The following is a 15,759-nucleotide window of genomic DNA, read 5'->3' as shown; positions in this document are numbered from 1 at the left end:
TTAATGCCAATAACTAATACTCTAGTTCCATTTTCATCTTAGTATTCATTAGTTTTTAAAAAATTAGTTCACATATATATTATATAACATTGATAATTATATTAATAAATAGTAATAATAATAATCAACTTCAGTTTAAAGAGTTAAAATAGTGCTGCACAAATGAACCTGGTTTAAAAAACCAGTCTTCTACTTAACTATGTAAATTACCTTGGACAAATCAAATCTCTCTGGGCCACAGTTTTTTCATTTGTAGAATAAGGAGGTTGGAGTGGCTATGTGTTAAGCTCCCTTCCAATTTTATATCTGGGACTTTCTTATCTCTATTAAATGTTTCTTGGGAATTGTCTTTGTAAAAAAAAAAAGGTACTTCATCATTTTGAATGTGATACAATAAAATGAATCACTAGTGAATAAGCTAGATTGGTAAAAGAGTTTCTAAAGTATCTTATTTTTATATTACAGGCTAATATTTTTTGGAGGTTATGGGTATTTACCTGAAGACAAACAACTGGGAACTTTTGAGTTTGATGAAACGTCTTTTTGGGTAAGTGATTTAAAAAATTATTTGACTCAGTATTAATAATTGTTGAATTAAACTGAATCACGGATGACATCACTCTATATACTCATGTCCTTCCATTTCTTGTATTAATCAGATTATAACTATAAGCATTTATTTAGTGCTTGCTACATGCTAAGCACGAGAATATAGAAAAGGGTAAGACACAGTCTCTTCCCTTAAGGAGCCCCCAGTGTATAATTTAGGGCGGATAAGTATGTGGAAAACATGAATTAGGAATGACTGAATATGGCAAAAAGTAGTTAAATTTAGATTTTTCTTATTTAGAACTCAAGTCATCCCAGGGGATGGAATGATCATGTACATGTTTTGGACACTGAAACTTTTACCTGGAAGCAGCCTATAACTACAGTAAGTTTCTACAGAATACTGAATTAAAATTAAGTCTCTTTATTTTGATCACAATTTTTTTTTAAACTTCTCAGACTAGAAAATGAATTGAAGGATATGAAGTATAATTTTATTTTTTTACTTTTTGGTTATATGAAACAATCTATTTTTACACTTCTTAGGAAAAGGGTAAGTGATATGGTTGATTTCTTCAGATTTGGTGATATTCTTAAGATATATAGCACCTTGCTATCCAGACACTACATTCAAAGTGAATTCATCTGTTTTGTAATTCTTATATAACCTATTTTTTAATATTTAGAAAAAATAGGAAGTTCTTTCATTAAAGGAATAGTAAATTGAGATGAATAAATTCTGGTTTATCCTAGAGTGTTACATTTTATTTAGGCAGTTAGTTTGGTCTTCCTATCCCTTCATATTTAGCATTGCTGTCAACTGTTTTTATTTGCTAAGCTTCAGATACAATTCTGTTAACATTGTTCCTGTTCCCACCAACAACCACTTTCTAATATCAGTTTAGCTTTAAATTAAAATCTGTTAGCAGTTTTCCCTTATGATGCTTTTTTGTAGGGTAAACCTCCATCTCCTAGAGCTGCCCATGCCTGTGCTACTGTTGGAAACAAAGGCTTTGTATTTGGAGGCAGATACCGAGTGAGTATATCTTTTCCTAAATTTTGCTTTGCTTTGGGATTATTTAGATTAACTTTTTTTTTCCCTCCCTTAGGACTCCAGGATGAATGATCTCCATTATCTTAATCTGGACACATGGGAATGGAATGAATTGTAGGTAACACATAACATTAAATCCTTCAAAAGAAAAGATTTTCAGTGTGTAGTCACTCCTTATTAAAGCTCTATTAGTACATTTTTTCATTCTTAATTTGACCATAATCACTCGAGGCAAACATGATACCTAAACTTTGTTTTAAGAATACCCTTCCTTACACCCAGAAATAACTGGCCGTGTAACCTTGAGCAAGTTACTTAACGCTGATTGCTTAATAAAAAAAAAAAAAAAGAATACCCTTCCTTAAGGTGTTACTAACTAAAAATTTGCTAATGCTAATTCATGCCAATTTATAAATTAGATGTTGAAATCTCTGTTTAAAGGGAGGTGGGAAAAAAAATCAGACCATTCTTATTATTGCATCGATTACAGCTATTTTTCACTTTTTCAGAATTCCACAAGGTCTGTGCCCAGTTGGTCGTTCTTGGCATTCTTTAACACCAGTTTCTTCAGATCATCTTTTTCTCTTCGGCGGGTTTACCACTGATAAACAGCCACTAAGTAAGTTGGTTTAATGCCTTTGACTCACCAGAACATGTGTCTCTAACTTCCCATAGGAAGAGAATATGTAAACAAATGTAATTTTAATATCTGTGTTACGGTAGAAAGTCCAAAGAGTAATTTACAAATAGAATTCTCTGCCTCCACTTTTAATGGGTTACAATCTTCCTATTAGTATTTTTTGTTTAATTTTCAGAGGGTCTCAAAATTATAGAGGATGGGTGGGATTTAGTTCCAGTGAAAGTAAAAAAACAACCCATATCGAGTTCTACTTCCTCTATATAACATTGTTCTACTTATACACAAAATGTAATACATTTTTGGAAGTGAGCTTCAAACTTCCTCCCTTTGGTAAAAGTAAAAAGTACAATTTAACATCACTTCCACATACAACAAAATAACATGCTCAAGGGTCTTTTTTCTTTGGCTCTTTGTTATCAGGTGATGCCTGGACTTATTGGATCAATAAGAATGAATGGATACAGTTTAAACACAGCCATGCTGAAAAACCAAGGTATAAGCAAACAAAAATGATTCATCACCTTTATGCCGAACAAATAATTTGTGTGTGCTTAAGTGACTCCTTTGTGTAATAGAGAAAGGGAAAAATAAAGGACAACTCAGAAGTTGCAACCTGGATATCTTAAGTTGGTGATATCCTCATAAGAAATAGGGAAGTTGGGAGGAAGGGAAAAATTTTTAGTTCTATTTTGGACATTTTGAGTTTGAAAAGCTGACATAATCAGAGAGAAATGCTGAGATTATGGTTGGGTACATAAGGTGTGGGAGACATGTAGAAATAACTTTATCAATTATATCACTAAAGAAGGGAATAGGAAGAACAAGAAGAAGGCTCAGGATAGGGCCATGGAGGACAACAATTTTTAGGAAGTGACAAGTGTACAATAAACTGGTGAGGAAAAATGAGGAAGGGGGGGCAGCTTTGTAGTGAAATGCATAGGCCCTGTAGTCAGGAAAACCCGAGTTAAAATATGGCCTCATACACTCACTAGCTGAGTGACTTGGCAAGTCATTTAACCCTGATTTCCTCCTAAAAAGCAAAAGAAAGAAAAATAAAACTGAATAAGGGTTAGACAGGTAGGAAAACCCAAAGAAAGCAATGTAAAACTAAGGGAAAAAAAAGAATAGCCTAGAAGGGGGGATGACAGCAGTATCTAAAGTTGTAGAGAGATTAAGGAAGATTAGAACTGGGATAAAGCCATCAGACTTAACCTAGAGCGATTGTAGTAGCTGGGGAACAAAAAGGAAAAGAAATGTGGAATAGTAGCTAGAGGGAATGTTAGAGTAGAGAACTGGAAAGAGTACAATAAACAGATGTTGAACAGACCTATAAGGATTTTTCTAGCATTCTGGTCTTCATCATTCAAGCATTAGAAATAGACTATTCTGTACCCTCTTATATACACAAGTGTCAGGCATTGTTCCTAACCCTGCTCCCTATTATATACAGAAGAAACTGATGCTAAAGTCCACATAATTTTAAAGGCACTCATAGATTGATTTTCTTTTTTTTTTTTTAAAGCAATCGGGGTTAAGTAACTTGCTCAAGGTTACACGACCAGTTATTTCTGGGTGTGGTGCTAAGTATCTGAGTCCAGATTTGATCCCCAGGTCATCCTGACACTGGAGCCAGTGCTCTTACTTGCTGAGCCACCTGGCCGCCCCTCATAGATTGATTTTCACATTCTTAAAGAGAGGAACATCCCAAAAGAATATAAAAGCTCAGAGTATTATTATGCCAAAAAAAGAGAATGGAGTATCAGCCTGTATACCTTATCTCTATTAGTTCCTGTATTCATTGGTTTATAAATTCTTTGATTATAAATCATTTTAGGTAGATGACCTCTATCCAAGTTCCCTTTGAGTTTTAAAATCTATGTTCCAAATGCAGCCTTCTCTCTTCCAAAATGGTGCCACTCAGGCATATATCAAGTTTAATGATCACATGTACTTCAAAGAATGCACTTTCATGATGATGTCCTGTACAAAACTCAAATAGAACCTTATTTGCAAGACACCAGAAAAATACATTCTTACCAACCTAATTAATGGACTCCGTTTCTGGTCTGGAGTCTGTCATCTCTGAATTTTTTTTCTTCCTTTTCTCTTCCTGTGTGGCATTTTTTCACTCTAATCTTTTGACAGTTGTGAGGTTTCCTCTCATCTATTTCAGATGTCTTTTTCCCCATTGAAACCTCACCTCCAATCCTTCAAAGAATACTAACCTAAGTGTTACACAGGGCTCCCTGCTCTTTAGTCAGTCAAAGCTTTTATGAGGTATAGTAGCTTGTCCTGGAATATGCCGAGAGGCAAAAGGCAGTCCCTGCTCTCATTGAGCTCACAATCTGATGGGGGAGGCAACTTGCAAACAGCTATATATAAACTGGATTGTATATACAGACAGGCACGATAATTAAGAGAGGTCTGGAAAGGTTTCCTATAAAAAGACATTTTACCTGAGACTCAGTAGAAGCTAGGAGGCAGAGATAAGGAGAGAGAGCGTTCCACACATGGGACATAGCTAATGAAAATGGCAGAAGTTGAGAGATGAAATTTCTGTACAAGAAACAGCAAGAAAGCCAGGATCACTGGATGCTAGCCAGTATAGCAAAGTGTTTAGGGAAGCAAAATGCTAACTTTCTTCCTCCTTGGCTCCACCCCCTATAGTCAGTCCCCTTTACTAAGTATTTACTTATTTTTTTTGCTTTGCTAATTACCGTCTTCCTTTTTGCCTTTTTTTTAAAGAGGGCAATTGGGGGTTAAGTGACTTGCCCAAGGTCACAGGGCTAGTTTTTGTGTTAAGTGTCTGGGGCTGGATTTGAACTCAGGTCCCTGACTCCAGGGCCGGTGCTCTACTCACTGCGCCACCTAGCCGCCCCTTCCTTTTCCTTCTTATTGAATCAGGTCCTTCCCCTTTAATTATCCTTAATCTTACTCCACCTTTCTCTCACAAAATCTTAAAGGATTAGATAAAAATCTAATCTTATAATTATCTGTACCAAGATATTATCCTTTCAATTTTCATGTTTTGCACTTCCCACATGTACAAAGAAAAGTCATTGTATATCTTCAAATGAGAGGTTTTACTGCACAAATTGACTGGTTTCTGAATTAGGTGGGCATCTAAGAAAAATGACTAGAGTAATATCACAGTGTCTTTTGGAATCAGGATTAAGTCAGTTTGGGTTATACCTCTGAGATACAAACACTGGTAGATCCAGTTTCCTTACTGAGAGTTCTTTCATAGGTTCTCCTGCCCCCGCCCCCTGCAAAATGGGATGGTATCATTTTTGTGGCTAGTTAATAACTGCATTCTAAAAATTGAAGCTTCTGAGGGAATAGTTCTAACTTTCTTCCCGTTGGAATAATTGATTTTTTCTAGAAAGGGAACTTGAAATTCTCATCATTCTTTGTTCTGGAGTGTTTTCCTTCCTATTAATAGTTTTTTTTTATGCTAAAATACACATTTATAATGAGCTTCATCTATAAATTGCTTTTGATAGTAGATTATATTAATTAGTTATTCAGCAAGGCGAGGTTATCACAGATATAATATTAGATCCATGATATGATATCAGGCTTTTATATACAGTTCTGTTAATTGGCTGTGTCACTTTGGGGCAAGTGAAAAACTGAATGTATAAGAAGGGATATGAGATTTATTCAGCAGAACAGGAATTAGGAATTCACAGGACCTATTATGGGATTCTAGAAATAATTGAGCCCATTTCTCAAGTCTTCAATAGAGTACGCTTCTTTTTCTAAATGATCACTTTTCCTCTTCCTTCCCAAAGTTGGTGAACCAAAATAATCGCTTTTTACCTTAGAAAGGTGAGAGCTTAAAATGGACCTTTTTTCATAAATAAATCTGTTTCATAATTATGAGCATTAAGCACTGCCTTGAAGGGAGAAATTAAATTCATAAATTGCCCACATAAATTATACAGGCTCAGGTAGCATTTGAACTTTGGTCCACTATTTTTTTCTGCCTCTCTAAGGTTAATGTCCTTATTTACCTGGGTAAGTAGTGGTGGTGTAATTCAGAATTTGAAAAAATACGATAATAGAAAAGATGGGTTTCTAGTAAGATGGCATTTTTTTTTTTAAAGGTTTTTCTAAAACTTCAAATGTCAACCACAGTTCATTAGTTCATTCTATTCCCATGTGTGGAGATTAAGACATATTTATTCAGTGTTCACATGAAACTTTCTAAACTATCTTTATCTCATCTTTATTTTTCATTTTTATCTTTATCTTATCTGTGAGGTGCTGGGGACAGAACCATATCTCCCTTGAAGTAGCTTGTAATCTGCTAGGATGATAAAACACAAAAAAGCAAATACCAGGCAATTTGAGGGGGCAGAAGGTTTACTTAGGAGGTGACATCTTAACTCAGTGCCTTGAAGCTAGGAGATGTAAGGGAGAAACAGAGGGTACAGTATTCTAGACTCAGGAGATGTAATGTGTTCAGGAAACATTAAGTCCGGTTTGTTTGGAAAATGCAATGAGTGCTATGAAATGTATGTAAGGATAGGGGGAAACTGTGTAGATGGCTTTTATACATCAGGTTAAGGAGTTTTTAAGGTATGTTTTCCAACAAAAAACTGACATGGATTGTCCTATACCTTAAGATGATTTTGACAGCTGTGTGGAGAAGCTCCCCACCTCTGAAAGAAGGAGATGATTGCCACAGTGTAGAGACATTGGAAAAGAAAGATGTGGAAATAGAACTGCCAAGAACTGGCAGCTGGAATCATATTCCAGATAGCTAAAGAGATAACCTGAATGGTATCCATTTGGTTAGTATCTGAGGTGAAATGTATTTATGATTATTTATGATTATCCTTTATGTATATATCACATATACCTAAGATACTAACCAGATGGATACCATTCAGGCTATCTCCAACACCAAAACATCTCAAGGGGAAAAAAGCTGGTCATCTAGCTTATGTCTAGAGAGATGTGTATCTTTATAATGAACCAATTTTAAAAAAATGTTTATCCTCTGGTTTTGGTGTGACATGAATATCGCTATGGGGAGGGAGAGGTTTTCTTCTTCACCTTCCCTACTGAACAGCACAGTGGGGCGGAGGTAGAGGGACTGCTCGTCTGTAGAAGGGAAGGTGTTTGTTTTTTTAATTTGTGGTTTTTTGTTACCGTGCAGGTTATGGCACACAGCTTGTGCAAGTGATGAAGGAGAAGTGATTGTTTTTGGCGGGTGTGCTAACAACTTGCTTGCCCAGCACAAAGCAGTAAGTATAGTTTTATTTTATTTTGCTTTTTGGAGGGGGAGGGCAGGGCAATTGGGGTTAAGTGACTTGCCCATGGTCACATGGCTAGTAAGTGTTAAGTGTCTGAGGCCAAATTTGAACACAGGTCCTCCTGACTCCAGGGCCAGTGCTCTATTCACTGTGCCACTTAGCCGCCTCTATAGTTTTATTTTTTAAAGATGATTTTTTAGTTCTGAATTTCATTGACTAAAAAAATTTTTTTTAATCTCAGGCTCACAGTAATGAACTACTTGTGTTTTCAGTACAACCAAAATCACTTGTAAGGTAAGCTAAGGAATGGAAAAATGCTATTTTTAACTGGTAATTTTTTGTAAGTCATGGGGGAGGGTGCTAACAACAAGCATCACTTATATGCTATCCTTAATTCCTTTTTTATAATTTATTAAAAGTCAAAGTGCTTTAACAATGTGTTTTTCTCCTTTTCAGGCTAAGCCTAGAAGCAGTCATTTGCTTTAAAGACTTATTAGCCAGCTCATGGAACTGCCTTCCAAAGCACTTACTTCACAGTGTGACTCAGAGGTTTGGTAGTAACAATACATCTGGATCATAAGATTCTCTACAGGTCATGCCTCCAATAAATCTTGCATGGACAAGCAAAATTCTAAAAGGTGTAATTAATATTCACAAAGTGTGGCATTATCTGTAAGCTGTGTTGTTGTAAGCTTTTTTGGCTTAAATTTGCATATGAATGGCCTAGAGAACTTATTTTTGTGTCTGAAGAGATTTGCAATAAACGTATTTAATGCAAATGATTTTCTTCTATTATAGCAAAAAAGAAATAAACATACTGGACAAAGAGTCCAAGAATGGCTATCACATATTCTTATTTAATACTCTGAACAGGGCCATACACCTTACAAAATCATCTCATAATATTAGGGAAGCTTACAACTAAAGAAAAGGTAAAATAATTTAATCGAAATTTAACTTCCAAGGGTCATGGGATTTTGACATCATTCATAAATGGAAAAGGGAAATGGCAGAATATGAACACCCAGTTAGTACACAATCATAACATAATTCTCCTGAGATAGTTTAAATGTCAACTGGAAAAACCTTAAGTATTTTCTCAGGTGTGACTAAGTTACAAAAGAAACTTATAGAGGTTTTTATATAAATGTATAATGAAATACTCTCTTCCCTACCCCAAAGTTCTTTACTAAGTGTATATATAAGTATACTGAGCATACTAATTTGTTATCTAATGGCCTGAACAAAGGAATTCCAAAAGGTTGGAAATGTTATATCTAATTCTGGGAGGGTTAAGTAAAGACAGTTTTAGTAATTGTAGTTCCTGAGTAGTACAAATACCAGCATGCTGTAGATACCATAGCTTGATACAAACCAGTGAATGTGGGTGGCAAAGGGTATAGGGGTATACCCTATATATATAAAGGGTATAGGGGTACACCTTGGGGGGATAGGGGTAGGTGAGGGCAGAAAAAAAAACTGAAGCACAATCATTTTTTTATAAACACCTTCATAACTTATACCAACAGGAATTCCAGAAGTGATTAGAGAGGGAAAAACTGCATATAGATACAAAGTTACAGTACAAATCAAATGATTATTAACATTAGGAGAAAAACTGATCCTAGAACATTTGTTAAAGGGTAATTTTTAGGTCTGCAGCATATGTACTATCTCAGTATTTCAACATGAAATGAAGGTTCACTTGTGACCTAAATTTCATGTTAATTTAGGTGAATAGGTATATATATAATAGTTGCTGTAAAATATAATAGGTGCTGTAAAAATTTTATATAAAGTTACAATTAAGATACTGTTTTTCTTTTTCATTTGAAATGGGGGAAAAGTTATTTTGTAGAATGCATAGAATGGACTATTTACGTAAGACACTTCGAGCATTTGAGTACCTTTCAAAATATGTTATTATTTTGTCTATTATTTCTTCTTTGCATTGAGCAGATTGGGTGCAGATACTTTCACTTTTCCAGGAATATTTCTTGATAAATCAGTGTCCTAAAAAATACAAACATGTTGAGCACCTTCATGTTTTTCAAATTATACACATTAAACATATTTATAACCAATATTTTAACTCTGACTTAAGTGTATCAGAGTTAGAGGCTATATAGAGAACTGCAAAGACTATGAAAGAAAACTTACCTTTACACTACGAAATAAATCTTTTTCTCTTGCTGTTGCTTCTTTTGAATGCATGAAAGTATGCAAGGCAGTTTTAGCAGCTATAAGCAGAAAAGAAGAAAATATTGAACTGGTTTCCATTCATTCGCCATCTTTTTTAAAACTATAACTTAAAAGAATTAGAGAACCATGATACCTTTTCCTTTTTTCTGGATGCCAGGAGTAAGTTTCACTTTGTATCTTTAAAAAGAAATGGCACATATCACTAAATTATGAAGCAATTAATGAGGCATACTTTTTAGTTGTTGACTTGAATAGCCTAACGGTGACTTACTTATAATTGGTCATGGTGGTATACGGGGCACATATTGGTATAGCAAAAAGCAAAACATCTTCAGAATGGGGTTGCCCTGTCAAAGAATCCAGCAGGTTCTCCTAGAAAGCAAAAACTGTTTTGAAATGGGACCTTTCATATTAGAAAAAGAAAATTCAAATACTATCTGTTTAGGTTAATGTTTCAAAATGTATTTATCTTCCTTCGATCCTTTTATGTTAAGTATAATTTAGGAGAGTGCAAATTGATTTCTTTTCTCCAAAGCGTAGTAAGGAGGTGCCTTGCTAGGGTACATCCTTACAAAGACGCACAAGGATGCTTACTTAGTTTTATACCATCACAGATTTAGAGCTGAAAGTGATCTGAGTGTCCTTGTCCAACTATCTCATTTTACAGATCAAAAAACAACAACAAACACCCAAAAACACACAGAAAGTCACTAAGACAATTGAAATTTGAGTCAAAATCCTCTGGCTACAAAATCCAGTTTTCAGCCCTATACTCTATTGATGCAAACCAGGCTACTTCCTTTCAAACACCAAACAAATATAAGATTGATGGACTTTATCAAGGTGAACAGAAATGGAACAGATGCAGGGACAACTTTCTCTTGGAGGAAATCCAATTTGACTTGGACATCCATAACACTATCTGATATTGTTTTTCCTGATGGCTGTTGCAGATCCCCTTTAATATTTTAGGCTCCTAATAGTAAGGGGCCACCAAATATCACCCAACAGTTTCTATGCCTAGGGATACATGAGTTGCAACAAAAAGCCTAGACTCAATAATATTTATCCAATTATAAGTTCATAGACTGATGGTGAAACATGCTTAATTACCACTTCTCAGCAAAGAGATGGTACCGTCTACTTGTGAAATACAGCATATTCTGCTAATATGTTGATTTGATTTTCTTGACTATTTATTACAAAAAAAGTACTGGGGAGGGGGGAGAATCATGATATATATCAATGACAGTAAAAAAGTAAAGTAGATTAATCATCTAAAGAGAAAAATAACTTGTAAGCCTTAAGAAAACCATTCAGTAATTAGCATGACTTGTATCTACAAAAAAAAGAAAAAGTCTTTATGTCTATATGTTGTGGCAAAGAATTGAAAATAGATGAGATGCCCATCAACTGAGGGGCTGAACAAGTTATGGTATATGAAGGTGACAGAAAGGTGTTGTAAGGAAATAATGAAGGGAATGGTTTCAGAGAAGCATGCCAAGATTTCTTTGAGCTTATGCAAAATGAAGTGAGCAGAACCAGGAGAATAATTCATGCAATCACAATATTGCAAAAATAAGTAACTCTGATAGTAATTCTGATCAATGCAATGATCAATCACAATTCCAAAAAATTAATAATGAAACTACTACACACCTCCAGATAAGAGACACAGGATGAACTCAGAATGCAGATTAAGAAAGGGCTGTGTGTATAAATACATGGCTAATGAGGAAATTTATTTTCTTTGCCTATAAATGTTTGTAATGGGTTTTGTTTTTCTTGCTTTCTCAGTGGAGGGTGGGAATTTGGAACTGAAACTAAATTAATTTTTTAAAAAGCCCTTTAACTCCCATTAATTAACAAAGAGTTAGTTTCAACCTTATGTCTCCAGAGATGTGTTTAAGAGCAATAATATATGAAGCATTAAAGGAGTGAGGGCAGTCCTAACTAAAGAGTTTTTATTGTACCCTCTTCTTAAAATATGGAAAATTTTGAAAAGGACAAATACAGATTAATGTGAGAATAGCTGGCTTATTTCCATTCCTCTTTTACTTGGAGTCCACTTTACTATGATGACTAGAAAGATTTAAATCTGCTATATGAGGAATTTAACTACTTGGTGCTGAGTACTCAGCTACGGAGTAGCATTAGAGTCTGTGGGGTCCAGGAAACTTGGTTATAGATTTCCTAATTCAAGGTATTTCTGTTTAGGGCCCTACACACTTGTTCAACTTGATTCATTTGCAATTAAGGAATAAGGAAACCTAGGGCAAATGGCTCTGTGTAGCACCAAAGATGAAAATAAAGGCTGATATTTATGCTGAATCTTTTAGGAAATAGAAATGACACCGTGTTTTAAGGACCCCTACTGGTGTCCCCCTCCTCCAATAAAAATCATACCTCATTTTCTTGTTGGTCTGTATCTTGCTCTTCCTGCTCCAAACATAAATAAAACAAAAAATTACAGTTAGTACAAGATCCTTGTAGTCCATGCCAATAAAGACAGTGTGATTAATAGGATGTCACCACCTGACCGTTGTAGAGAAGTATAGATTTATATTCAGCGGTGATTTTGAGTGTTACAGGGTATAAAAATGTGGACCTGGCATTTGAAATTTATTTTTCAGAGAGTAATACCAACTCAAAATGAGAGAGTAAAACATAGCAAGTTTTTGAGAAAAAAAAAATAATGATCTAACACAGCATCATACTGTCTGGGAAGTTTTTACTGTTCTTAATCACCAAAGGTATATATAATGAATAATGAAATATTCATCAAGGGAAGAAAATTCAGGGGAAGACCTGAGGATCAACAAAAAAGACTTTTATCAATGACTACTATCTCCAGGAAAATTTTCTGATGAAGTACACTCTCCAAATTAATCAAATTATCTTTTCTAATAATGTATAAAAGTGGATTCTTATATTTGAAAAAGTTTTCTTCACAAGATAGTCTATCCCTAAATATTTGGTGGCTATCATTTATAGATTTTAACTAAATAGATTCAAGACAACAGAATAATGTAGAATATCAGAATGCAATAGTCAAAAACGTTTTTTTTTACTTTTTTACCTCTAAAGAACATTAAAAAACGAAAAACCCTACTCCTATATAATATATATGTAGGAAACTACTGAGCTAGGAACATGGTGGTTTATGACCTATATTTAATTTGCCACAAAAGAACAAAGATTCCCAATTTAAATTCTGTACTAAATTTACAAGAAAGAACATAGACTTCTTTGTTCAAAGGCTCATTTTCAAGAGTCAGAAATTTCATGTGCAAAATGGAAATTTTTTGTAAAGTAAATTATTATATAGATTAGTTTTTCAAATAGTCCTTAGAATGTAGCTTAGGCCACTTTCAAAATAGCAATCCTTTCTATATTAAGATCAGGAAATAAATATTTTTCTTTGACTTCTTTCTATTTGAGCCAAATGTCAAATTACTACTTTGCTTTGACCACATCCACATTCATTTAAAAAAAAGTTTGTAGTCAGTTTTCACTAAAACATAATAAGAAACCTCAGAAATAAAAATTTGGGATTTTTAGAATGAGTGATTTTTATAAGATAAAAGACATATTCATCTCATTGCAGCGAATGCTGATGAGGTATGCCTATGAGCAAACAAGGCCTCCTTCAACACCTCCTAACGTTCCGTACGTGCCTTAAGTCTGACAACAAGCATGATAGAGAAATGCGCATCTAGTCAGGCGGCAAGGCGCAGCAGCAGCCATTTCAGGTAAATAATTTAATGAATTTAGCTCTTCCAGGCTGCAGAGGCTGTGCTACCCACAATTTTGTTATGAGGACTGGTGATATCACTAGGAATTCCCAGTGAGGAAACTCCCTTTAGCAAAGCCAACTGAAAACCATTCTGAAATTTATAACCTTATAAGTTGCCAGGGGCATGAATATTAAGATAAAGCTGTCTTGCCCAGGATCACACAGTCAGAAGTCAGACTTGAACTTGGTGGGTAACATCACTAGGCTGGTTCCATATTCTCTATGCCATGTTAACTCTTATTATGCAGTTAAGACTGCCAAGTGCTATAAACACATTTAATATAAAATATTCACTGTTTAAAAATTAATTTTTTAAAAAAGTGAACAAATATGCTTTTACAAAAGAGCACTGGGTAAGTAGCCTTTTTAATTACAGATGATAGTAGTAGTATCATATAAGAAGCTTTAGTCATTTATTTCTAAAGATGAGAAGATTTACCTTGTCATCTGGCTGATCATCTGTGGCAAGTTCTTGTAATTCATGAATTACAGCTTCAAGAGAAGGAGTTTCTTTCTTAATTCTGTCACCAATCGTCAGTTCACCTCTGAATTTCTGGGATTGTTTCTTCACTGTCTCTTCTGCTGTTTTCCCTGTCTTCCCTTTCTTCCCTTTCTTCCCTTTTTCTTCTTTGCTTGAACCTGCAGACTTTATTTCACAATTATCACAGAATCTAAGAACTAGAACCTCAGAGGATTCAAAGCCCAATCCAAACCCGACAATAAATCCCTTCTAGAATAACCCCTGCCTCTGATTAAAGACCTTCAGTAAGAATCGACCCGACCCAGTCTCCTCAAGCAGTCTGTCATACATTTTTGTACAGCTTTAACAGCCAAGTTTTTCCTTATATCAAGCCCACATTTAACTATGCAACTTTCCCCATTGCTCCTAGTCCTTCTCTGTTAAAAAAAAAATTCTCCTTTAGAATTGTATGATTTGATGCACTATGAAGAAATGCAGAGGGCAGAGCCAAGATGGCGGAGTAAAAGCAGGAACCGGGCTGAGCTCCTGCACCAACCACCTCCAATGTACGTAAAAGATGACTCTAAACAAATTTTAGAGCTACAGAACCCACAAAGTAACAATGAGAAACAAATCTCCTCCTGAAGGCAGCCTGGCAGGCCAACAGGAAGGGTTTATTGCACCCCATGGGGGACCAAATGCAGCCCTGTGTGAGCCATGCTGGTTCAGAGTGGTCCTGCCCAGCAGCACAGACTCCTAGGAATATCATAGCCAAATTCTAGAGTTCCTAGGTCAAGGAGAAAATATTACAAGCAGTCAGAAAGAAACAATTTGAGCATTGTTGAGCTCCCCACTTGCTCTGTTCTCTACTTTGACCCTGTCCCTTTTCAAAAGTGGGTGCTTCCAACTACCCTCCCCCCCATCCTGCCCTCCCTTCCATCATCCCCCCTCTCATCCCCTTACCCCCTACTCTCCTGTAGGGTGAGATACCCTATTTAGTGTATGTCATTCCCTCTCTAAGCCAAATTCAAAGAGAGTAAAGTTGACCCATTCCCTTTTGCCTTCCTGTTTTTCCCCTCCATTGTAACAGTTTTCCCTTGACTGTTCTACATGGGATAATTTACCCCATTCTGTGTCTCCCCATCTCCTCTAATCTCCTCTCTCACCTCTTCCTTTCGCCTGTTAAGTATCATCCCTTCCTATTCAACTGGTCCTGTGCCCTCTGTCTATGTATACCTGTACACATATATACACACACTCACATATATATTCATATGCCCATATACCCTCCTATATAGACATATATGTATGTATGCATATATATATATACATATTTATATTCCCTTCAGCTATTCTGATACTGAGAAAAGTTTCACGAATCACAATTATTGGGTGGCCAGGTAGCACAGCAAGTAAGAGCACCGGCCCCAGTGTCAGGATGACCTGGGGGATAGAATCCAGGCTCAGACACTTAGCACCCACCTAGAAACACCTGGCCGTGTAACCTTGAACAAGTTACTTAACCCCAATTGCTTAAAAAAAAAAAATTACAATTATCATTTTTCCATGTAGAAATGTAAATAGTTCAACTTTGATATCTTCCTTATTATCTCTTTTCCCTGTTTACCTTCTCATGCTTCTTGTATCTGAATGTCAAATTTTCTATTCAACTCTGGTTTTTTCAGCAAGAATGCTTGAAAGGGGGAGTGGAGCCAAGATGGCGGAGTAGAAGCATGACCCTCCCGCGGCTCCGGCTTCCACCCTCCCCAATCCATGTAAAAAGGGGACTCTAAA

General features: G+C 35.6%; 2 protein-coding genes across 3 annotated transcripts in view; one reads left to right on the top strand and one right to left on the bottom strand.

The window, feature by feature from the left end:
- KLHDC2 (kelch domain containing 2) overlaps positions 1-8,286 on the top strand; it is a 48,492-nt gene extending 40,206 nt beyond the window's left edge. For both annotated transcript variants that reach the window (XM_069091967.1, XM_069091966.1), the window contains 9 exons: positions 466-547; positions 851-934; positions 1,505-1,585; positions 1,659-1,717; positions 2,113-2,222; positions 2,664-2,736; positions 7,411-7,498; positions 7,749-7,801; positions 7,964-8,286. In XM_069091967.1, coding sequence (XP_068948068.1) covers positions 466-547; positions 851-934; positions 1,505-1,585; positions 1,659-1,717; positions 2,113-2,222; positions 2,664-2,736; positions 7,411-7,498; positions 7,749-7,801; positions 7,964-8,087 — 754 coding nt within the window. In that variant the 3' untranslated portion in view covers positions 8,088-8,286. The remainder of the gene's footprint in view (positions 1-465; positions 548-850; positions 935-1,504; positions 1,586-1,658; positions 1,718-2,112; positions 2,223-2,663; positions 2,737-7,410; positions 7,499-7,748; positions 7,802-7,963) is intronic.
- A 58-nt stretch (positions 8,287-8,344) lies between these two features.
- NEMF (nuclear export mediator factor) overlaps positions 8,345-15,759 on the bottom strand; it is an 87,932-nt gene continuing 80,517 nt past the window's right edge. The window contains exons 28-33 of the mRNA XM_069091965.1: positions 13,945-14,151; positions 12,116-12,148; positions 9,981-10,081; positions 9,843-9,886; positions 9,668-9,747; positions 8,345-9,520 (exon numbers count right to left, since the gene is read on the bottom strand). Coding sequence (XP_068948066.1) covers positions 9,443-9,520; positions 9,668-9,747; positions 9,843-9,886; positions 9,981-10,081; positions 12,116-12,148; positions 13,945-14,151 — 543 coding nt within the window. The 3' untranslated portion in view covers positions 8,345-9,442. The remainder of the gene's footprint in view (positions 9,521-9,667; positions 9,748-9,842; positions 9,887-9,980; positions 10,082-12,115; positions 12,149-13,944; positions 14,152-15,759) is intronic.

Source organism: Petaurus breviceps, unplaced genomic scaffold (genome assembly GCF_028583685.1).
Source record: "Petaurus breviceps papuanus isolate PSGF00001 unplaced genomic scaffold, PetGlider_PUasm1.0 189, whole genome shotgun sequence".
NCBI lineage: Eukaryota > Metazoa > Chordata > Mammalia > Diprotodontia > Petauridae > Petaurus > Petaurus breviceps.
The sequence above is the reverse complement of the archived record's forward strand: the minus strand, read 5'-3'. Positions and strand labels throughout refer to the sequence as shown.